This window comes from Photinus pyralis, unplaced genomic scaffold (genome assembly GCF_008802855.1).
Source record: "Photinus pyralis isolate 1611_PpyrPB1 unplaced genomic scaffold, Ppyr1.3 Ppyr1.4_LG3a, whole genome shotgun sequence".
NCBI lineage: Eukaryota > Metazoa > Arthropoda > Insecta > Coleoptera > Lampyridae > Photinus > Photinus pyralis.
In genome coordinates this window covers 7,341,377-7,366,509 of record NW_022170509.1, presented here as the reverse complement: position 1 = coordinate 7,366,509, position 25,133 = coordinate 7,341,377, and the positions used below count along the sequence as shown (strand labels likewise).

Below are 25,133 nucleotides of genomic sequence, written 5' to 3'. Positions count from 1 at the left end.
TTTTTACACGTGAAAAATGCTTTGGAATCGTGACTATAGAATGACTGTTAGAATACATCTGTCGACAGGAAAGCCTGGAAAACATTGTGATACAAAGCGATCATGCTCCTGAAGTTTTCAATATGCGGGATCCCGTAAATACCGCGAGATCAAAAATTTAAATACGAGATCAAAATTTTCTAGCGCGATGGAGACTAGACTGCTTCAATGCAATTTCAAGTTATAGAGCCACAAAGTTCACATTGTGCAAATAAATCGCGTTTATAAGATTCAATTAAATTCTTGTTTGCTACAGGCTGGACTAGAAAACCTGCGGAGCGTTCACCAAAATGAAACCAGCTTCCGTTGCTAAATTAATTACGCAGTACAAGATTTGAAAAGTTGGGATGCAAGGAGCACCTTCTAAGCAAGCACTTTTAAAAGACGGCGTTTCGGTGTACATTTTTAACATAGTTTCGATATGGATTCCCGAGGATACTAATAAATTTTGCGATAGAAGCAGGAGATTTAGGTACAAAGTTTGAAAATTCTGAAACAAGAAGACTTTTCAAAAACAATTATCTCTATACCTAAGCATATCCATTTCCAATTATTAAAATAATAACGTACATTTATACGGGAATTGAAGTGCTAAGTGCCTGAAAAAGTACTGACAAATGGAAATAGTTTAATGAAGGCAAAAAGGGCGACGTTTAACTTACTTGGGTAAACAACTTTGTTTCAGTTAATTAAATTCTTCGATACCAAACGTTTTTATGAAACAAGCCCCAATAAAAGACAATGACAACCCCTAAGGCGAATAACCTTTGTAACCGAGATTATATTTTTTGCTCATCTGTAATTTTTCCACTTTTGAGAGTATTGTACTTTAGCAAGAAGTGTTGCGTGCTTGTGGTATTAACTCACCCATGTCAATTTTCAGGGTTCCTTTTATATTAAATTAGGCAGTCGCTCTTACATCTTACGGAATTTTTTTTTGTATTACTGCCGAGAATCTGGAGTGGAATTTATTTGCGCAAAATAATTACAAAGTAGGTAAAGGTATTTAATTCAAGTCGACGTTTGTATTCTTCAATTTTTGAAATATAGCCCTATAGCGTGGGTTTTACAATAGGGGTCTAACATCCTTAATTGTGTTCATTGAAACTTTCTAAGGAGAAATATAACTATTTTCACTAATTAACCGACGGCTAGCTGTCTTTATAATTCACGTTGCTGCACTTTGATCAGTAAAAGAGTACTTTATTGTTTCCTACCTGAATTAAACAGATTTTGAAATACATGCAACCATTTGACACATTGGAAATGACAACCGTACAACGCCATATGTAAAACACAAATAACTGTTATTCAATCGGATCACGCCATTCCTCTTAATAATAAGCCTAGTTTTCATAGACGCGATTATCGCAAATTTTATCATCATTTATTTATCGACAGTATCCGCCACTTTTCCTTCACCTACCGATCACGGAACAATCGTCACTTGATGCGAAACCGTTATCTTTTCGCAGCTTGAACGAAACTCATAACCTTTGTACCCATATACGTTCAAGGATTCTTTTATCAATTCGCTTGAACCTTACCGCCCTGGGTCCCGATGCCATCCTGATGTTCTCCGTTGTTGTTTCCTCCTCTAATATACAATTCGGTGTCCTACCGTTTCATCCTAATGCCCATTTATAGCATATCTTCTTTTATTCCTTCTAGTTTATCCCATTCCTTTCGCACCCTATATCTCCGCTCCGTACACCCCTCTTCTGAAGTCATTCTTGAAACCCCTCCTATCTCGCCTCACATGTCCCATCACCACCTCCCCTTTGTCCATAGTTCTCTTATTTGCAAATTTACCACACTATTTCTTTGCTTTTGGACCCTAAATGTTTAACTTCTAATTTTCCCCGTTCCTTACACCCTCCTTCCCAAATCTCATTACCTTGGATTGTACGACATTTTTTTCCATTCCCATAACTTCCTTCTACCTCCTGTTCCCATTATCCCTGTTATCATTATCATACTTTCTACCTTTCCAATTAAGTCCATGAAAAACGCAAACCCCTTTCCGTCCTTTTTTCCAATTCCTTTTCCACCAATCTGTGTAATACATATATACTAACAGTCGATCGTTCCCCTCCCTCCAACATCCTCTTTTCCATTTCTCTGTCTAATCTTTCATTGGATAGATTCTATACGCTGTCGTCATTATCGTAATTCCCCTGTCCACATAATCTCTATCCCTCTCTCCATAGGGGTAGGTATTCCATAGCGCAACGTATGAGCATTCGGTCCCTCGTCGTCTTTCCTTCACTCTCCTTTTTTAATCATTGATTGAATGTACATGTTTGCATTACTAATTGTGTTTTGTTTTTAATTTTTACTATGAATTGTTGATAGATTTTAGTTTTCTTTTCTGTTTACTTAGATTAAGAAGGATTGCTTCTGATAGCTTTTATAGTTTCAATTAACCATGGCAGTGTAGGTTGTTTGAAGGGGTGGGATTTGTGACAGTGAGTTTTTCTCGTAATTTAACTACCAGGGGGCGAACTCGAGCGCAACTTTCCAGCTTTGGAATCGTGTGGCGTAAGAGGTCTTGGGTTTTCTCGATATTTCAGGAATTCCAGGAATGGTGAAGAACCTTCCACGGTAGCGATGATTAAACATTTGGGTGGTGCAGATTTTATGGGAGTTTCAGATTACCACTGTAGGTCCTGAAGGCCGTGTCGCTTCACAATATTCAGTGTAACGTTGGAGCGGCTTCTACTCCTGTGTCAAGACCAGCACTTCTCAGCTGGGTGCCTATGGGAGGTGGCGTTCCTAGGTACAACTTTTTGTTTATAGTAGTAGAGTTGGGCTCTTTCCATCTGTATATCATTCTTCATCCTTTAAAATCAGGTACGGTCCGCATTAATCAATATGGCACATGGGCGTGGGTGAGATTTAGTAGTTGGAACAATTTTAGGATGGTTCCTTTTTCAAATAGAGTAGTGTAGAATTGAATTTCGTTAGGGTTGCGCAGGGTTAGATTTCTGGGTAGGGTGTTTCCATTAGAGGGTTAGTTTCTACAAGTTTCAATGTTTAAATCAGTAAATTCTTTAAAAAGTCGACGATCTGTACTTCTAAGGGTTTTCGTGTGTGTCGTGACCGTTTAATGGCGCCAGTCTGTCGGTCGCTGATGGTCTTAATGGAGTTTACGTGCCAAAAACAGTCCAGTCAGAATTGCGCTGAATAGATCATTGGGAAGCGATGGAATTGTGGACGTTGACTTTTAATAAATGAACTTCGGGCGCTTTTAATTCGTAAGGCTGTACGAATCCGTTTCATTTATGTAACCACGTGCTTTGTGAGTTGTTTAAAAAAAAGGATAGTTAGAATAGTTAGGATAGTAGAAAGTTGCGAGGGCATCGGTTTTGGGGCGTCAAACACCTTGAGAGTGACCAAGAGAAGGGCGTTGGTTCAAGTCGGGTTCTAACTAGGAGAGAGGCACGGAACGTTGTCCGGACTCATTTTCTCTTGGGACATTTTTTTAAGTGTTAATATGCACGCGAGTTTTAGGTTGAGAAAATGTAAAAGAAACCGGAAGCGGGTTAAATATTTTCTGTTAAAGTTACGGAAGTTTTTCCGACGGGTAGTATATACAAAAAAAATTATTGTCAAAGTAATGGGAAAACCAACTTTATTCGCGGGCAACCGTTTTTCGACGGATCAGTTAAAAGCTAGAGTGAAAGTTCTGAATAGTTAAACAATTTCGGAAATCAAAAGTTTTGAAACTACGTCAACTTTTAGCAAATATTCCCATTTCGTACCAAACAGGCGAAATTCGAGTCTATGAAAACTAGGCTATAAGCGTCGTAATACTATGTGCGAGAATTTTAGATTGGAATTAACAAAACAATAGAGTACTATTAAGTAAATACCGCATCGACAGTATCCGCCACTTTTTTCACCTACCGATCACGGCCGAGTACGGTACAATCGTCCCTTGATGCGACATCGTTGTCTTTTCGCAGCTTGCACGAAACTCATAACTTTTGTACCCATATACACAAATACTAGCGAAAGCATAAACATTTCCAATGTTAAAAACCAATCCGTTCCGCCTTCGATCACTTTGATGGTAAATAATCAAAAATTTGTCATATATTGAAATTTAGATAACTCAATAGAGTTTAATCGTCTTTTACAACTTCCGGACCAATAAACCTTGGTTTCCAAAATGTTTTGAAATGATAGGTGGCCACGTTCTCTATTACTAACCTCAACAATGACAAAATATGAACACGGAAACGGAATATCGGTTTCTTCCACATGAAAATTTGTAATACACACACGCCACTCAGATAGAAGACTTCCGTTATTTAATATTGAACTGAACAAAGTAATAGAAAACTGGACTAACTTCTCCTATCCGAGTGCCTATACGAATTTTATTGCTTTCATAATATTAAACAGATACATAATAATTAGATCGAATCGTTCAAGAATATTGTAATTTACCGTTCAAAACTCTACTACAGAAACAATTTACATCTAAACTTGTGGATATCTATTGAAATCTTACTGAAATTTTGAGCAATTTAAAAGCAAAAAAACCATATTTTATGTAAATTGCAGATAAAAGGAGAAAGAGTTTTTCAACAAGAATGTAACTGTGGAATTTACAGTAAGAGCTGAACGTTTTAATTTACAGAAATGTATTCGAGATTTCCAGTAAAACTCTCTATTTTAATTCAAAGGAGGGATGTTCAACCCCCTCACATGCAAACCCATTGCAATATCTAATACATAAAAACCCTGCGGTATGTCATTTGCAAGCGTCATCAAAGAAATCCAACGTAAATTCCTAAAATAAGTAACCCTTATGTTCCCCTTATGAAGATATCCTCCTTCAGAAAGTATGTTTTTACGTTACGATCAAATTTTCCGAAAATTAACGAGACTAACCTTATTCAGAAAACCCTTGTTCTATTTACTGTGACCTTTGGTGCATGAAAGAATCCAATTGTTCTTTCATTTACAACGTTACATACCTACCCGCAGTTGGTGTAAGGAAATGTCTCGTTCGCTGCACTTTGATATTAAAGTGACACAAGAATTTTACACGAATGGAAAGAATGTTATAAATAATTCATATATTGCTGAAATATTTATCTTTGAAGACCTCAATGTTGACACTTCATAAGAAGTGGATATCCACCTATATTAACATAAATTAGAGGGCATATTTTCGCTGTCAATTTTATGTAAAGAACTATTCTACTTTTCTTTGTATACACAAAAATATTTTCAGTAATGGAGGATTGGTACAAAGAGCCCATGCAATGAAATGTGATGTAGTTGGACGATGTGAATTACTAGAAAAACACCGCAGAAATTTGTAAACCGTTGACATAGGTGATACATGATTGAAGAACTCCTGTATGAATAATGAATGCAGTGTGTGCCAAAAACTACTCGTGTTAATGTAACAACTTTTAGTTAAGCTCAAATTGATGATCCTCGTCGTTATAGTAAATAAACGGTATCCTACTTTTATGAGCTACACAAATTTCGTAATGCATGAAAGTTTTTGCATCGTGAACATGTATCAAATTGGTGCCAGCCTAATTCAAGTAAATGTCTATCATTAGCATTAATTTAAACTTAAATTTTTGTTCAAATTCCATATGTTATACTTTAGTTGATGTAGTACAAAATAAAAAAAAGATACCACACCTGATCTTTTACTTTACAATTATGATTACGACGGCAAGCATAATAAAATATAGGCACTCGCCGTCGTAATACACGGTGAAGGATAGTTTACATCAACTAATCGTGACATAATTCAAACAAATTACTGTACTTAGAACAAAATGTTAACGTGAGTAGATCTACATAAAATCGTGAGACAAATGAACCCCAGACATTAGTTTTATTGATTAAACATTTCAGATACATCGTTAGAGATAATGAAACGAAAACCCCGAAGGAAGGGAGGTAACGTCCTTAGTTCAAAAGATTTTAGATAAATGTAAAAACAGGCGACGATCGCATTATTCTCAACGAGGACCTGAATAGAAGAAGAGGGTTGTAAAATTTAAGGCCTACTATTAACTGCATACAATATACTGTAATATAATTAAATGAAAATGTCAAATCAACGTAAAGTTTAATTATCGAAACCAAGATTCATTATCAGGTGATAAAATTAGTAATTTAAAACGTTTTCGAAACTTGCAAAATTGAAGCTTTTTGAATTTCTTGTACATTTTCTTTCTCATACTACGTTACGGCACTTATCTCACTTGATTACTTAATTCAATCATTAGTGGTAGATTTTGACACCTGAGCATCTGGAGTATAACGAACCAAAGACCACCATCCGGAGCTCAAAGCCGGCACCGGGCCCTGACGGCGTACATAACAAGATGCCATTGTATCGATGATCTGCAAGAGTATTTTAACACGTTGACTACCGATGACTCGTTAACCAGCCCAAACGGTTTCGTTTTGTATCCCAAGACTAGTATACAAGTCCTAACTTATATTTAATTTTACGGATTTGCGTTCTTTCTGGGGTCTATGTTAAACTTATAGTATTGTAGTCGGTACCATTCACTTGCAATATACAAGGAATAGGGCTAGTTAACAAGTCATTGGGGTAGCCGAATCCTATATATAAGTAACGCATGCGTAACATTTAGAAGTTAGGTTATTCTTCTGAAGTACAAGCACGTGTTGAGTCTTAGTTCATGCGGTAATATGGATAATAATAACATTCCTGGGTAAATTTATTAGTTTTATGCCTACACTTGTATACATGTGCACGTTATTTGGAAAGATGCAGTAAATATTTGGACTTAACCCAAATTATTATTATTATTATTAGAGATTGTGTTGTAATTTGTTTTTTATTTATTTGTTTTTTGAATTTTGGTTTCTTTGTCGTTTCTTACAGCAATGAATTATATTTTATTTCGAATATATTACTAAAATCATCAATTGATTTCGAATATATTACTTGTATTTGTAAACGTTAACTATATCTTGTTTCATTTGTTTCAATTCACTCTAATCCCATACCTACAACTTAACAAGTCCATGGGGTATAACTGTTGAACAGCATACATGTACCCCGTTGATTAGTAAACAAGTCATTGCCCAAATTTTACAAAATTTTGGAAAATGGTTCTGTGGCCATCTATCAGTACTGCAGAAGAAAATTTTAAAAAAAAATATCAGTAACACTGCATGGGATGTACGGCAAACCAATTAATTTATCAGTGGTAGTCAACGTGTTAAAATATTTTAACGGTTGCTGGTAAATACCCGTCCGTCGTTCCTAGGAAAGTTACTAGAAAAACTAGTGAACCTGTTGACTCCAACGGCTCTTGGATAGTAGTGGAGTGCTGGCATCGTGTCGGACCGGTTTCTGTAGAGAGTGATCGACTATCTGTCGGGTACGGCGATGAAATATTGCGGGACTAACACCTTGTGGCGGTATTTTTCGACATTAGAGGTGCAAATGACATTACATGGTCACCGCTCGAGGTCGTGCAGAGTATTTCATGGTTCTCCTTTAAGTTTCGAGTTGTATTTCTTTTCCTCTTCAGTAAAGTTTCTGACTTCGAACTGATTACTTGCATGAGTTGCAAGTCTCTTGGTAACCATTACTTTCTTACTACGTGTCTTTTTACTGAAGGGATTATTGTTTTGACTTTATCGTAATTATCTTTGGAGTGGTTTCTCTCTCCCCCTTTTTTGACTAGTGACTCCATCGATACGTTTTTACGGATTGGAGATTTGCATCTGCACAATTCGAGGAATGTTGTTCTATGACGCAGTATCATTTTCTCATGACGTATATGTTTTTAGGGCTATAACCTTCGCTCAAGGTTAACTTTAAGTTCTTGAAGCCCAGATCTACGTTGTTTGTTTACTTCGAAGAATTTGTTCATATTATGTTTTGAATTGATTAGATTGCATTGCTACTGAATAGAAATTTAGTTATTGTTATTGGTCTTGAATTTAACATCACGTTTATGCTTTTTATACAGATTGACAATTGCCCAAATTTCGCATTTGCTAGGTGTAGTCATTCAAATTATGAATTTTTTTTTGAGTATTAATTAGTTTTCTGTTACAGATTTGCAGAACGCGCCCTTTGGAGCTCAAAAGGTTGCGACCCGAAGTTCAAAGGTAAATTTTGTTATTTTCGTTGATTCCCCGATTAACGTTTGATTACATATTGCTTTTCGATCCAATCGAATTGTAATTATTACATTATTACATTCACTTAACGATTATAGCTCCGTTGTTTCTGCGGAAGTTTGTTTCGATATTAATATTTTCCGATTAACTTTTACTAACAATTAATTTAAATTCAGATATTGACATAGAAGATCTTTATTTTTCAGTGACCTATTTGTAATATTTTTGAAATCATTTAAGCGATTGTGACGTCAATTATTGTTTATCTGCTACCTCTAAAAAGTAAATGCGACAGCTGTGAAAGGTGGCGTACTGTCACCTAAAAGTGTAAATTTTGTAAATATTGAGCTTGAAGGAATAGTTGTATTTCCTCTATGTTGAAGGTTAATTGTATACTGCCAATAATTAATCAAAGTAATGAAATATGTGAGGATCAGTTAATTGCCAGATTGGACCTTACTGAAATTGAAGAGGGCTTCGGACTGTAAGCAGATAGGAAAGATCAAGTATGAACCAATTGTGCGAAAAAAAGAAGACGTGGACGAAAATATCCCCGAGGATTATATGAAAAAAAAGCTTGGACTAACTACATGGAAATAAATATTATGTATCACAACATACGCGTTGGGAGTAAACCGCATAGGGCGAGTTCAAAAGAAAACTAAGTCATTGCCAAAATAATAACGTGAGTGGAAAGAATCATCGCCAGTGCTAGTCACAGAATCACGTTTGTTTTTGAAAAAAGTTTGACTTTTAGGGATGTTACTATACCTTACTACCCATGGAAGAAAGAAAAAAAGATAGATAGTGGCCTACTAGAAAAATTTTTTGGACCACCGTTTCTGATGGGATTTAACCCAAACTTGGTATTTTTTAAATGCAACGCCCTGTATACCTTAACGTAAATTTTTTTGCATTCTTTTCCCTGATTACATTGATGTATCACAATCTATATTTATACACTGTGTCCAAGATAAGGATGTCTACCATGTAGATCTCGGAAAGCATAGAATATACGTAGATGGTCAAATTAGGGAAACGTTAAAGAGTAATTATCATACTGTAAAGAAAACCAAAAAATTATGATTATTTTCGAAGATATGTCACAAAAACCGAAATTTGACAATTTTGTTTTTATTTTTATCTGATGTTATTTGAACAGATATAAAAAAATTAAAAAAAAAACATTTTCTCAGTCCCATTATCTGAGCTCTACAAGGCAGTGATGAGAGATTTTCAATACAACGTATCGTTTTGGGGAGATCATCTTCAACTTTATTTTTTTATATGGTGCAAAGATCGGCAAATTTTTATTTTGGAAAATTTTGAAATATGTTTCCATCATCAGCCATTCTTATTGATTGGTATCGGCTGCCTTGGTTTCCAGGGATATGTATGTTAAGATCAAACACCGATATCCAAAAACGTGCCTTGTGGCCACTTGCTCATTGTCAATTTTGGTAGGTACTAAATTTAAGTCAGCTATTGACTGTAATTTTTAATCCATTAAAATCGATTGTAAATTTGAATGTCATACATAAAAAATAAAAAACCTTTTCATGCTATATTGGCCATTGCACGTTGTTCAATCTCGGTATGAGATCGAATGGAGTTGGGGTAGAATGTAAGGTGGTAGGCCGTCACTTCTACTGAAATTGTAGACTGGAAACCTTATACCCCAAATGAATAAAAAATTTGCTTAATACTGGTTTATTTCTAATCAGTCTTGAGTTTATTATACAGTTAATTTTCTTATGCGTTTTGGGCTCCATTAAACAGCCGGAAAGCGTTTTCGCCATATTTTGTTTACCATTGTCCGAAATCGGTGTTTGAGAAAATGCCACTGAAACTATGGTCTGCTTTTCAAAAAACAGTAAAAAATAAGGTTTTAAAGATTTTCATGGGTAAAATAAAAAAAAATATAAATTCAATGTAATCAGTTGCATTCAAAAAATACCGACATTGGGTCAAATCTCAAAAACGTTGGTCCAAACATTTGTTTACCACGCCACTGGAGTTTACGTATAAATATCTAAAACAGGCACTTTTTACCTTTTTTCTTCCATGGATGATGGATAGTGATCCCAAAAAGTCAAACGTTTCGTTTTACCCTGTATCCCAGACACAAGCTTACCTAGATTAATTCTGCTTGTTGTATTGAGAGTTTCACAAAAAAGTGACAACGTCGTCGCGCCAACCGCAAGCCTTTATCTTTGAAAACATCTAAGCTGATGGTACATGTGATTATCCCTTTACATTGTGTTATTAAGTATTTATTAATGTATTTACGTAAAAGTATATTATCAGTGTGTCGTTGCTCTGTACGATTCAACTAACCGTTTATTACGCGGAGGAAGTACCTCACAGTTCTGCCAGGTTTATTTCTGTCTACGGGACCCTTGTTCTTGTCTTTTCTTTCGTACAAAACTCTTCGATTAATTCGATTGTCTCCCACGTCCGAGCACATAAAAATCGCCACAGCGTAGGAGCGTATTCGTACCACCCCCGTAGTCTGAGCCCTTTGCCATCGAGATTGGAAAGTGATGCGAAACTTCCAACGTTTTGACATACAAATTTTGATTGTTATCGAAATACATAAATCCATGTGAGTACATTCTTTACTATCTGATAAGATTACACGGGGATTACACGTTAACACTCAGCAGTGTGACCACCTCTCGCTCTACGAGTATAATTCAATCATTTATAGCAATAAATGCAATTTCCCCACTAGACCACGCAATAAATTATGTTAATCTTATCTGCCTTTTCGATTTGTGGGCAATTTTGGCGAACCACATTATAGGAGATACTAAAGGCCCAACGTTTGTTCACATTTTATCAGCTATCTGACTGTATTGAGCATCAATCGGCCTCCGAATAATCGTCATTTCAATAGCTGTGCATTTTGCTAATTTCGATTATTTACCTACGTTGAAGTATATTGCGACACATGCAGTTATGTTGGAGTATAACTAATTTTAACATTTACATTCAGTGTAAGCGTAAGTGATGGCCACTTATGCGAGGAGGGGTTGTTTCCCCCACACATTATGTTTTACTAAATCGCTCGGTGCCGATTCATCACTTTTACTGCGAATTTATGTGCAATATCGTGTCTTAGAAAACACTGTGAAGCTAATAAAGTATTGGGGGAAATTAAGAGCTAGAACAAAAATTCAACAAAGCTTGTGTTCTTTAAAACATCAAAAACAGTGTCACATTGCCTATTGAAAAACAATGTACTCCAGTTACTTGCAGTTTACAGTAAAAACACGTTTTTGGACACATTCAGTGCTTCTCATACGCAAAGGTATGACTGTTGTCCGACGCATTAAATCCTTACAAATAAGGCATTACCACCCATCATCCCATTGTGAGAAACCTACTTGAAGGCCTTGCTACGTTCCGATACTTACGTCAACCCTGTTGACTATTTGCTTCGTTGGACGAAATAGACTACTAGCTCCTTTTTAACGAGCCTAATTTGTCCGATGATCTTCCGCATCAAATGCTTCACATGTAATTTATAACCGGATAAATTCCCGTGAATCGACCTCTTCAGGAATGTTCGAATGATTTTAAGTGTAAATGTCTTATATACAAAGTCCCCACACACAGGGTTACACAATGCAAAAAATTCAATCAACTTAAAAGGGCGAGATTACTGAATCTCGCCCTTTGTACACACTTCTATGTAATGTAACCTATAGGTACTATTAAAGACATTTATTATTATTATTATTATTAAATTAACTAGATCTATTGATGAGTCGAAATATATGATCTAAATTACGTAGTGGTAATTTGTGGGGAAGAAATGAATGTGATTAATTAGGGCCCAACGATGGCTAAGTTAAATGCTCGGCGCCATTTCGGTAGGTGGGGATTAATCTAGAGGAGAGTTTTGGGGAGATTTCGTCTTTGACCATCGTAGAATTCAGGTCAGAATAAATTCGTGTACAATCCACCAGTGAGTAAAAAGAAAAATTGACACGGAACTAAATTTTTCTTTCTGGTGTTTTCTTAAGCTAGTTTGCAATTAAAAAAGGAAGTGCAAGAGATTTCTCCGATCAAATTTAAGCCCAGCGAACGTTTTCCAACGGGAATTAATTAAATGGGGGATCTACGCCACAAAAATATGATGTGTGCTAGTAAACGAAAGGGATTGTATGTAAGAGACCTTATACTATCCCATGATAGGGAATGCATCAATGTGTTCCAATCTGAATTATCTTATTACTACTTTTGAATCGTGGAGTTAATTCACCTATTGCTCAACAGTTTAGATATAACCACCCGTAAAAGGCGAGAAAAAACAAACAAAATATGGCATTTATTACCGCAAAAATTATCGTAGGTGGCCTTAAATTAATTTATCTTGAATTAGCTTAGTTTTTCAATTGAGGAAAAGGTCAACAAAATACGCCAACTCAAGTTTCGCTTGCTAATGATCGCTACAATCCAAACTGTGTGGAAGTAAGCAAATATTCTCTTAGAAAACACAACACCCTGTTACATTTAGTTAAACGAAGTAAAGAGAAATCACAATTAACGGGTAAGAAGAGTTTCACCAAATAAAAACTAACGGGATAACCACAAGCAATAGGTATTCAGATATTTTAAGCAAAACCTTCAAAAAGAATTCAATGACGCTTCGTGAAAACACCAACCAATCAGATGACCCACTGACATTTCAGTCAATGGGAAGAACATTTACTAAATAGTTTGTTCCTAAACTAAGGTATGTTATGCTATAAAGGGTGAGTTTTCTCAGATGTACCATAGTAGAAGGGGGGCCGAGTTTTCTTAGTTGTGTTCAAGTGTATAGGGGAGTGGAAAGTCAAAGTTAAGTGTGTAACGGGCTAGGTTTTTCAATTCAAAGTAATTATTTTGTTACTCCTGGTTTGGAGGAACATTTGTGTATATGTAACAAATTCATATTGTATCGCTGACGTGCTAATTTTTCACGTGGTATAGTCGAAGTACGAAAATTTATCTGTATACTGGAATGTGAGATAAGACGTACCTTAAACCGGGGCAAGAACAGTGCGAAAATGGAGACGGGGTTTATCGCTTGAGCATCGAGTGTTTAATTTAGATTTGTTGTACGTGGCAGGTTCTTTATTTTAGGACCACTAGATAAGTAGAGTTGGCCAAAAGGCACGCATGTACGTAACATTAGTAAGGTGCCAAAGGGAATCGGCGGTAAACCAACAAATAAGGGTGATAATAACTTTGCCAGAATTTGAAATTTCCATTATAAATACCGATCAATACTATGGAATTAAATAAAGAAACTTTCCATTTATTAATGGACACCAAAAAGCGTATATTGGTATAAACTAGCAGCGTGTTTTTCCCTTTGCTTTCGGTTTGTGTATGAATGAAGCTTTGGATGTATCCGTACAAAAATCGAGCCATTTAATGAAGTAAGTGGTGCAGTACCCCGAACCCAGCCTGCAGGTGTCATCAACTAATCTCCTGAAATCCTACCCAGTGAGTAATTTAGTATCAACTTGGGCGCCACTCCATAGCAATGGGGTACATACTTTTATCTTTATTACTTGAATTTTAATCAATTCGTCAGTAGGAGAGATTGATTTATTTAATGATCTAGATTTGCTTTTTACATTATTTACTAAGATAGGTCAGAGGGGAGGCAAAGTAAAAAGATTTGTTTCAAAGACATGCCAATATGGAAGTGGAGTAATCGCTCCAAATATAGTCAAGTATTCCAATTTCTGAATATTCTGCTAATCAATTTGAGTCAGTGTTTTTCCAAATTTTGGAATTATTTATTATTGATGAAGTTATCAGTTAAGGAAAAATCAATTAAATTATTTCCTATTCCTAACTCCTTTTTATCAGAGCTAGCCTGGGAGGCATAGTACGGAAGGTAGAACCAAATGTACTAAATTAGGAGGAAGGAAGAGAAATTTTGCTTGAAGTTAACACATCGAACCACACCGCGACTTTGAGAAAAAAGAGGGGCCACTACAAATTGCCGCCCAAAAGTAGGGCTTTGAAGTAGGACACTCATTACAAGGGGTTTAAGCGCCGTAAGTGTATAACTATAAGTACAAGTGGGGATTTTGTATGATAAAAACAATCCAATAAGAGGTCGTTTGAATGGAGGAAATACTTATAGTTTGCTCTAAAAGGTGAGAGTTAAGGGTGTGACCAATAGTAAAGAACCTTTTGAAGCACGTTGTATATTAAAACAATTCTAATAGGCTCTTTCAATGTGCAAAATACATTGGTACCTACTATAAAGGGCGAGATTTATAAGTTTTCCTGAACTGGGAGTCAAAGTAAAGGGCTTTAGACGCCGCGAGTACATAAATACGGCTCCGAACTTTTTAAACTTTGTATGATAAAATTATTCAAAAGCGCATTCACAATTAAATTAAATTAAAGGGCGATAGAATTTACTTTTGGTGCGATAAGTAAAGGAGTTTTGATATGGATTTCATCTGTTTCAAAACAAATTAAAGACTTTTCACTTTTGGCGAATGTCATATTTTCAGTGTGTTTCAAAACCGTCAATGGACCTGTTCGGATACGCTAGGATTAAGACCGCTCCATTACTATTCTTGTCATTTTTTATATGTTGTTAAACTACATCACGCAGACGTTATTTTGGCTTCCACGCCTGCAATAATGATGGACTATCCTGGATATTAATAACTTCAATTCTTTAACTTAATCTGATTGGGTTATTTTGATTTAAGCACAAAATGCAAACGTTTTGTTTTGCATTTTTCAGATTCTTAATCTGTCCTTTTAAATTTATCGTTTTGTAATTGATTAATTAGACAATGTTAAGGAGTGTTTTCCATCTGGTCGTATTTACCCATTTTATTAAAAGGTTGATCTGGCCAATGCGATAAGAACATTAATTGTTATCGCGTTTCGTTTAATTAGTTTCAAGATAAGCACGCGTTATCGCCGAAGTAAATATCAGGTTTGCAGTTTATTTTGAAGCTGGCGTTAGTCAAATTTGGATTGGATGTGGGTGAGCCGAAGGGGAGTTCAGCACACACTTACGCAGAGTAGAGACTTGACTTATTCCACCGGACCATTACTCTGTCTAAGTTTGTGCCGAAGTCACACTGGTTTTAAAACTATCAATTTTTGCGCGGTAGTTTAATAACAGCCCTATTTTCATGCCGAACAAATCGAAGATGTGCAAAAGTGACAAGTGACAGTCAAATCATCGAACCTAGACAGAGTAGAGATCCGACTTACCCCACCATACCTTTATTCTGCCTAGGTTTGTGTCGAACTCGCCTTTGGCTCGCTCCGCACTGGTTTCAAAACACTTTTGATTGGTAGTTTAATAATAGCCCTATTTTAATGCCGCACGAACCAAAGACATGCAAAAGTGACAATAATTTGTAATTCCGATTTTGTGTTCAATTTAAGGGGGGAAATGTGTAAATTACATCACGCAGAATAATGATGGACTACCCTGAATGTTAATAATTTCAAGTCTTTGAGTTAAATCTGGTGGGTCATTTTGAGCACGGAGTGCAATCGTTTTGTTTTGAATTACAATTTCTTTGTGAATTGTTGTAGATGCGTAATTTGTCGCTTTTATGATTATTAATTTAGTTAATATTAAGGAGTACTGGTCGTATTTGCGCATTTTATTAAAAGGTTAATCTGATCAATGAGATAAGAAAATTGGTTAATGATCAAGTAGGTGTGTGGTTAATCGAACCCAAAGTGCGACCCAGGTCGGAGTTTCCATGATAATTTTTTTACTTCCGGAATTATGTTCGGTTTTCTTAATCCCTTGGAGTATTGTTCAATGTGATCTGCTGAGATTCCTAAATTAATATAGCAGAGGTTGGACATGCCTTGAACAATTTGTTATAAAGTTTATTTAGTTGAGCTAGCTGGCTTAGTAACCTTTAGCCATTGCATACAGCAATTATAATACGACATGCAGGACCATAATAAATTCGAATATCCGAAGTCTGTACTATACTCAATCGGACAAAGATTAAGAATAATTGGAAGTTGGCAAGACGATTCTTCTAGATAACCGAATTGCCTTTGCTTTTCTTTTATACGTAAAGAGCATTCTGGCAAATACTGATAGATAAATGATTATAACGTCTTTATGATCATCCCGAATCTTAAAAGCAGGAATTGTTTCGCTTGCTTTTGTGATAGGTACTTCAGTTATCCGAATTGCACGACAAAACTGTTGAGAAGAGTTTTCCCTTGACTTACTTATAATTTTGGGCGTCTTGCAAATACTTCCGGCAGGAATAATTACTCACATACAAACACTTTAAATAAATAGTTGTTTTTACAGCGACCATACCTTTTTAATGCCGAATCTATCAAACCCAAGAAATAGTAGTCCACCTATAGGATATAAAATTTTTCTCGTGACATATAATAAATGAAATCTATTTTGTCATACGAAACCGATAAAATTGAGCTCAACGGGCAATTCACAAATAACCCTTACAAATAAAATCTCTCCGACTGTTTAGATGGTGTCTCTCCACTTGAAAAAACACTAGTGATTAATTTTTTGCCTTACTTATCCTCTCCGGCACCGTATTGAATAATTAAACCCGAATAATTACCTAATTTGGAAAGATTAAGTCGCATTGACAGTTTAAGCATAATTTATTCAAGGATCTTGTTTATTAGGCTACGAGGAGTAAGGTACCACGTAGCAATTGATTATAAGGGTCGCATCTGTGTGTCCTACACGCTCTACCTATTCCGTTTTTCACCCGTAAATGAAAATTGGCATTTGCCTTTCAAATTGGTAATCTTTTGAATCCGTTATTGTATGTTAGACGCATATTGTGCAAGCGAAAAAATCACGTTAATGGTTCAATATTGGTAAAACGGTTATGGCCGGGACCCCAATAATTAAATGTTATTAACTTCAAAGGGACCTTCATCTTATTGACTTTTTTCGTACACGCGTCACACAGACGTGTTGATAGGGGTAACGGCAGTTTAGAGTCTTCTTAATCATAATTAACTTACGAGTTATCTTACATTGAAAATTTGGATTACCTATTTTTCCGATTCTCTTTGATTAAACGAATTCGTCACTTGTAGGTAGTGTTTTTCTTCATGTGCGGTTCATGTCGGGATTATTGAATTTTGCACCTTAAAATGTAATAAGAGTATTATTTCTGGAAAGTGCACTCGACTCAATTCAATTTTCAGACCTTATTTCGCGTCTATATTCCATTTCCTTTCGCACCTTGTAAAAAATAGTATACACCGTATTGTCGATTAAAGGTACAATAAATGGGCTTATTTTACCAATTGCGCTACTATGCATTTAGCATCCTTTCAACTCAAGCCGTATATTACATTTGCTTCAAAGTACTTAATGTCGAAAATACAGCAAAATGCTATCAAGAAACGTTGTTTAGCGTTGAGTTATGCGAGACTTTTACCTTTTATTCATTAAACTAGCAATTTCTATGGAGCGTTTCGCCTTGATTCCAGCACCTGTTCGTTCAATACATCAATTTCGGTTACTTTAACGTAAGTCAAGGGAAATGTGTTATGTATTTAACATTTATTACAGAGGCCTCCTTTCGTATTAAATAAAACCCTTAATAAATTTATATGTCTAGAAGAAATTTCGGTCTTAATGAATCACTTTTTGAACCTAGCAAAACGCGTTAATTCCATCCTATATGCGTTATGACTACCGAGAAGAAAGTTAAAAAAAAACGCAAATTTTAGAACTTCTGGGGGCGTAGCAAACATTTTAAACTTTCAGTGCAGTTTTCAAGAATTACAGTTTGATTTTGATTGTGTAACGGGTAGTTACCAGGGCTGTAATGCCTGCTCGTGCCGACTTTTCAGCGCCCTTAAAGGAAAAGGTACTAATTTGCGTACAATCAAATAAAACTTTACCTTAGCTAAACGGCAAGAACAACAGCAAAATTCCCAGAGACGTTCAACTAGAATTACTGGCTACCCTACCTTGTTGATCGGGTTGGCGAGAAAATTGACAAAAAATCCTGGACCTCGATAAGTGAAGGCCGTTTTGATAAATAGCCGAAGAATTACCCCATTCGATTTATTTTTGTCCCTTCTCATTTTGAATATTACACGTAAGCGCGTTTAATATTGCATTATCGTTAATATTTTGCAAAAATTTCCAATTCTCATAGATTAAACTTTATGCACCTAAGGTCATATTGCAACGAGGGGTTACATTTTAGGGTGGCGCCCTTGCGGTTAGATGAAAATTTCCAATGGTTTCCCTTATAACAGTTTGGTCATATTTTTAGCGTCGTGATGTGGCTCGATTTATAAAATTCCTCTTACCAGTTTCTTTGTTTTCTTCTTTTATTGTAGTACGTTGGTACCCATTTTTTGTACTTTACTTTTCGGGCTCGCTTTCTTTCGAAAAACAGAAAACTGGGTTGGATAAACTGTTCAATAAGGCAAAGAAGAGCAAAACTATAGCTGATCGGGAGGCCTATAAGGTAAACCTAAGGCTACATAAGAAGGATATTAGGAGGCGTCACAGGGAGGCACGGATAGCTCTATAGAAGATGCCTACTTTCCCGAAGCCACCAAAGTGCAATACCACAACTGGTCAAAGGTAACCCTCTTCATTCCCACTCAACTTCCGTATCACCCAACCACTTGGGCAACTTCCAATCAGAGTTGGCAAGGATAGGTGCAAGAAAAGTTCTTATTATGTATAACATAAAGAATAAAACTATTAGAATCCCCAGTGACAGCAGAGCTACCCTGCAGGCACTTGGTCACTGACAAATTACCTCACTTGATTTCCAAATGTCACCACGAATTAGAGCAAGTAGCAAGCAGTAACACTCTCGAGTTTGAGGCTTAGATACGCGTGGACCCTGTCAACTCTCCTATCGCAATTCAGAATCCAGGCTAGCTCCGGTAAAAATGGGCTAAGAATAAGAAAGAGTGCAATACCAAATTGTACGCAATCAACTGTATATTGAAAAAATATCCTGTGACAGTACCCCCTCCTTGTTTTTGAGAAAACTGAACAGTTGAATAAAAAAAAACCGAATAAAATGAAAAATTCCAAATTATTTACAAAAACGCCAGTGAAAATAACAGGTTTGGTTAGATGACAGGCTGCTGTAAGTTTACTGTACTATTGAGTTTTTTCTGGTAATATGTATCTTTTCTCTTTTTCCAATATCTTAGGTTCTCATTCGTTTAATTGGGTCTTTTTCAAGTAGCTCTTTCTTAAAACTTCCCAATTTCCTTAACTTCTTCAATTATTCCTCTGGTTGACACTAACTCCTCTTCTAGTTGTTTGTTCAGATCGTACAGAGAGCTTGATCCCTTTTTGGGATTCGAAAACTGTTCTCTAAAGTAGCGATCCTTTTTTCATGTTTTGATAATTCAAGTTGGACTACTCTCCTCTGCCACATACCGACTTCCTACACTTGCTCTTCTACTCCCCCCCCCCCCCCCTTCTTTTAATTGAGGAGCTTTCGTGCAAAACCGGATAAATCCACTTGTACTAATTTTTCAGAAATGGCCATTTTGTTGTACCGGGTGAACAGTGAAAGTTAGAAACAAGGTTTTGCTTCGAAGTTGTGGGGTTCCTGATGGTAATAACATGTATAGTATGTAGTCATCAAACCCCAAGTATTTTAGGAGTTACTAAGAAAAACAATATGGATTTATCTGGTTTTGCTCGAAAAGTGCCCTATTTCCTGTTCATACATGAATAAAATGCTGCAATTGGCTTGCAAACCGAACCTTTATTAAAGATTATTAATTTGAAAAAACAAAATATAAGAGAGTAAAAATATAGTTACTGGATTAATAACAATAATAATTATTATATTATTAAATGTGTAGGGAATCCTCCTCTTCCAAACAGTCACACTGTTCATCAAGTTCGTGATGATCCTCCCGAAGATGACTGTTATCACTCTGATTTTCGGCTGTACACAAAATTTGTTGGTACCATTTCAAGTTTTCCTGACTCTCCCAGTTCTCCCCAAATTGCTCAGCCATAAGCTTCCGTAATGTTTTCTTCTTCTTGTCTGGAATAGAGCGGTGTAATTCCATATTGTTGAGTTGAAAACCTTGGTCAGATTTGTTTTTCTTAAGCAGACTCTGTTGTATTTCATTCGTGCTTTCAAATCGATAATGTTGATAGCAGGTAACAGTAACGTTGTTTCGATTGTTTTTTCGTGTTTTTTTGAAAACGATTCTTTTCAAATCAGATATTCCATCCACCTTTTTATAAAAAGTCTGTAATTCCTTAATATCCTTAATAAACCAGTCTTGTCCCAATATCTTAATGGCACCCACTTCTGCATACAGTTTGTGGTATCCCTGTTTTGTTTCAATGGTGGGATGTTTTCTCAGGAGCTTTTCCACCCTACCAAATGCTCTATCAGCCGGCATAAAGCTGTGCCCCCTAACCGGGAAGGTAAGATTTATTTGAGTAATATTTAGAGGAGATTCAAATTTCAACCAATACAATAACGTATGCACAATATGGCTATTCTTATTTTGTCCTCCGCATCCATCACAGAACAATCTTATAACTGTTTTGTTTGCTAAAGGTACCTCATTCAAGTGTGAAAGTAACGCAGATCCAATTTCTGTACAACCACGTGAAGCTAAGTCCTCAGTCCATAGGTAAAAGGTCGGGTTCTTCGAGTTCATCCCAACGCAACACAATGAATAAAAGCTGATTTGGTGTGAATAGAATGCATCGCTAATGGGTGTTCGGGGAAGCGGCTGAACCTGTTGAAGGTCAAAACAAAGGCTCACAGCATCTTCTGGTTTCTCCTTCATCATTTCGTAGAAACACTTCACTCTTTTGTTGTGGACACGATATTGTAAGCTAAGCTCACTCTTTTTCTTTGGATCATTTTCAATTTTTATCATATGCGTTAATCTTGTGCACTGACCACAACAATCTGATGCCGGAGATGAAAAGCCAATATTGAACTTGGTTAAAAATATCTTTCTAAACATTAAATATGACACTTTATACTGAGAATCAACAGACTCCGTGAACATTTTGTGCAGTCTAGCTATGCTTAAGTGAGCAGGTAAATAAATCCGTTTGGATTTTGCTCGGTTATAGTGACTTTCCTGCCCTTTAAGCTGTCCAATGAATTCTACAACTTTTTCTCGCTTGGTAGCACTTTTGGCCGATGTATGGTCACCACCACGGTTTTCTTTTGGTACCTCCCCTTGGCAAATTATTTTTGCGACATGCGAGATTCTGTGGTTTGTCAACCCAAGAGCATTCCGAAAAAATGTCTGACACACCCTAATACCCGTGTTTTCTCGTTTTAAAAAATACACTAAGTTAAGTGCACGATTCTTGGGCTCATTCTTGATGGATCTCTTTCTTGCAGTTGGAAGAACGGAAATCATGTGGCACAGTTTCATATCTTGCTGAACCTTGTCCTGCGTCTCGAAGAACTTCTTGCGAATCAGTTTTACGTCACAGTTGCGAACCTTTGTACAAAAGTATGTCTTTCCAGCATGTTTGCAGAGCCTCTTAAATTTTCTTAAATCCGGGTCTGGGTCTGAGTACCTAAAGTTTAAAAAAATGTTTGATCACATACAAAAGAATGGTTATCAGAAAACTACCTCTTTGCCTTTTCTTTTGCACGACTGGTTTGATGGTTCTTTTGCCGTATTCTACTACCCACATTTGCATCCTTTACAAGCACAAGGTTGTCCATCTCATCACATTCACTATAGAACTTTAAAGTACTAAAACAAACTGCTCGTCACGTTCGCGAGGTTAATGTACCCAAAGTAAAACACTCAGCTGAAGTAGCAAGCAAAAACGCGGCAATAGAGTGCAACAAAAATAATTACTTTACGACCGCCCACACCACCTGTGAAGTGAAGAGTGCACTAACGCAAATAGGAAACTGCAAAATGCTGTTGACATCATCTGAGTAGCAAACCCGACAAAATGATTTATTGGATTTATCCGGTTTTGCTCGAAAGAAATGGATTTATCCGGTTTTGTTGGAATAAAGTGGATTTAACCGAGTTTGTTTGAAAACATCAACTTTAAGGTACCTTTACTACTGGATTTATTCGTTTTAGCTTGAAAATGAGTGCACCATTGGAAAGCCGACACCAAAATTATATAGAAATGATGTCTAACTTATTTTTTTCCAAAAGTGGATTTATCCGGTTTTGCACGAAAGCTCCTCAATTATGGATTGATTAAATTTCTCTCTTTACTTGTAGGTCTTTAAATTCATTCACTTCAATTTTTGTCTTCTTTATTTTAATTTTCTTCGGTTATTGATCTTGCACAATTGTCACGTAATTCCAGTTAATTTCGTAATCTCCCACGACTTTCTGGTGCCGGAGGTCTTCACACGCAAATACACAGTCAGGACCGTATTCAGAAACCATTTTCCCAAAAATACAATCAAATGAAACAAAATGTACCCTATAAAGGTATTATCGATATTTTGCATAACCAAGTTCCAAAAAAGCGCGCAACCCCACAAAAAATCAATGTAAGATCTAAATTTAGAAAGAAAACACTCTTAAAACCGTTTCAACTACTAAAATTAAGGTATATTTTGGCCCACACTGTACTATACTATAGTGGGCCGTGTCTGACAGCGTCTTGAAAAGAATCTGACTCTTACGCCCACGAGCACGTGCTTGTTTTGCTTGTACGTAAATCCGGCCCCGATTAAGCTAATGATTACATCGGAGAGAAGATGCTGAAGGACCAAGTTTGTGCGTGCCACGGTTCATCAGCTGTCTGTGGTCTCAGTTAATTTAATTAATGATTTGTGTGTACGAAACTTATTTGGATATCTTGTCTCGAAGAAGAAAAGTGTAAGTAATTTTAAGCTTTAGTTGGTAGTTTATCATAAAATTGTACTCAACACTCATGCCCATTTGAACAGGACTGTAATGGTTGTTCTTCTTTTGATTGTCTTGTGTGCAAAATAAAAATTATACGTGCAATTTCAAGCAAGTTGTGTGTTAATTCGGACCCTTCAGTAACGACGACCAGAGGAGTTTCATGTTTAAATTAAGATTAATTTTAGTGGATTCTAGCCCAAAAGAAATTTAATCATTTTTATGTAGCGGGGTGAGAATCTGTACTGGAAAAAGTTATAATTCTGGAGATAAATAGGTGCAAAGCCTTTTGTGTATATGGTCCTTTTTAGCCTGGGATCAATGCACACAGCAATGTTTAAATTTTAAGTTCGTCAAATTTGAGTGTGAGAAACAAATGCAGATATTGCGTAATTTTCCATGGTTATAAAAAGGAGATTGTTCAATATTCAGGACGTGACCACGTATATCGTAGTAAACATTTTGGATATTGGATATTTGGTTGTAGAGGAAGGAATTGATTGGTTTAAATTTTAATATACGGCGGTATTTATTAAAAAGTAGACATAGGGATTTATGTGTATTGTTTTTCTTTGTTTACTTTTAAATGACAAAATCTCTTCTGAAGAGCGACTCATTTTATGCCACCAAAATAACTTCTTAAAACAAGTGAAGATCTGGCTGTCACATTAATTAATTTGAATATTGTTGTTTTGGCTTTCGTATTTTTGTTTTCGTTCGTCTAAGATGTGTTCCACTGAATGAAAAGTGGATATTGTCAATTGGTATAGTGCCGGTACCAGTTTAAGGAGCGTAAGAGATGTATTTTCTGTTAACCCAAAGCAACAATATTTAAAATATGACTACTGGATGTTTATTTGTGTTAAAAATTTATTTTGGATGCATTAGGCGCCCTTCAGATTTTGTCATTGAAAAGTAGACATAGGGAAAACAATAGATATATGTAAATCCCTATGTCTCCTTCTAAATAAATATTACTGTATGGTAAATATTTGGATTTTGTGTATTTATTTGTGTATCCAATACGCCATTAACTATGAATTAAACTCAAATGACAATGTTGTTCAACTTCATGGTTCCGTTCAGGAAAGAGTTCCACTTCAAAGCTTTAAAACATAACTTTTCATTGACTTACTTTTGCCGCTTTTTCCCCTTAAAAAATGTAGTTTGTTCAGAAATCTATCGAGAAAATAGATCGAAAACCCTAACGGAAAGCGAGTACCACTAAAGAACAGTAATTTTTGTGTGTGTGCCAGTGGTGTAACTTCATTTTAGAGGCCCGTCTTCAAAAATATTTGGGGGCTCTTTCCTTATATCACCAATTTTTAAATGATGTTAATCTGTATATGTAGAAAATAGTGTCTTAATTTAACTTGACTGATTTTGCATTTTGTGATTCAATGGTTCACAGGTCCATTGTAAAATTTAGCGTCACTGCTTTCTGTGTTCAGTCAGAGTCCAGTTGATTTTGTTCGAACTTTGATTGTCAATAAGCTTTGTGTAATATTTGGGCCACAACAAAAGGTAATAATGTACTTAATTTTTATTGTAACCCTTCGTTTTATTGTAACTTGTATTGACTTCAGCTATTTGTAACTCTTGAAATTGTTTGTTATTTAATTGTTTCACTTTAAATGTTATCCTTATTTTCTCATTTTTAATATTGGCGGAGTTCCTTCGATGTTTACACTCGTTTAGTTTGATTAGAGACTTTAATCCTCTGTGTATGAAACTTTTTTTTTAATGTCTTTAACTGTTTCGTTTGTGCAGAGGTTACCGTATCCAGGACATCCACACACCTTATGGATTGGAGAAGGTCCCGCTACTTAACAAAGCATTTTATTTACTTTGTAAGGGACTTCGGAATGTTATTTTTCACAAATGGGAAAGGAGTGGAATTGATTTGAAATCTTTTTGAGTTATTATTAAAGTTAGATTTAAATTATTTAAATTCAAGGGTTACTTCCTCAGATTGTTTATTTTTGTATATTGCAGATATTGCTCCAGATTTTTCACGTATGTGAATAATGATTCAGCTAGGTTTCTTCGGGCTGTATTTGTAA

At 35.9% G+C, this 25,133-nt stretch overlaps 2 protein-coding genes across 3 annotated transcripts in view; both read right to left on the bottom strand.

Annotated features, from left to right (window-relative positions):
• The window catches only part of LOC116165584 (neurotrimin-like), a 355,447-nt gene that overhangs the window by 55,807 nt on the left and 274,507 nt on the right, over positions 1-25,133 (bottom strand). The window lies entirely within an intron of this gene.
• On the bottom strand, positions 20,018-21,921 carry LOC116165583. The gene has a single exon (XM_031480144.1). The coding sequence runs from the start codon at positions 21,610-21,612 to the stop codon at positions 20,044-20,046; it is 1,569 nt and encodes a 522-aa protein (XP_031336004.1). The 5' UTR covers positions 21,613-21,921; the 3' UTR covers positions 20,018-20,043.

Excerpts from the sequence above, each read along its gene's own strand:
- LOC116165583 (XM_031480144.1), bottom strand. The coding sequence starts at position 21,612 with ATGAAACTGTGCCACATGATTTCCGTTCTTCCAACTGCAAGAAAGAGA.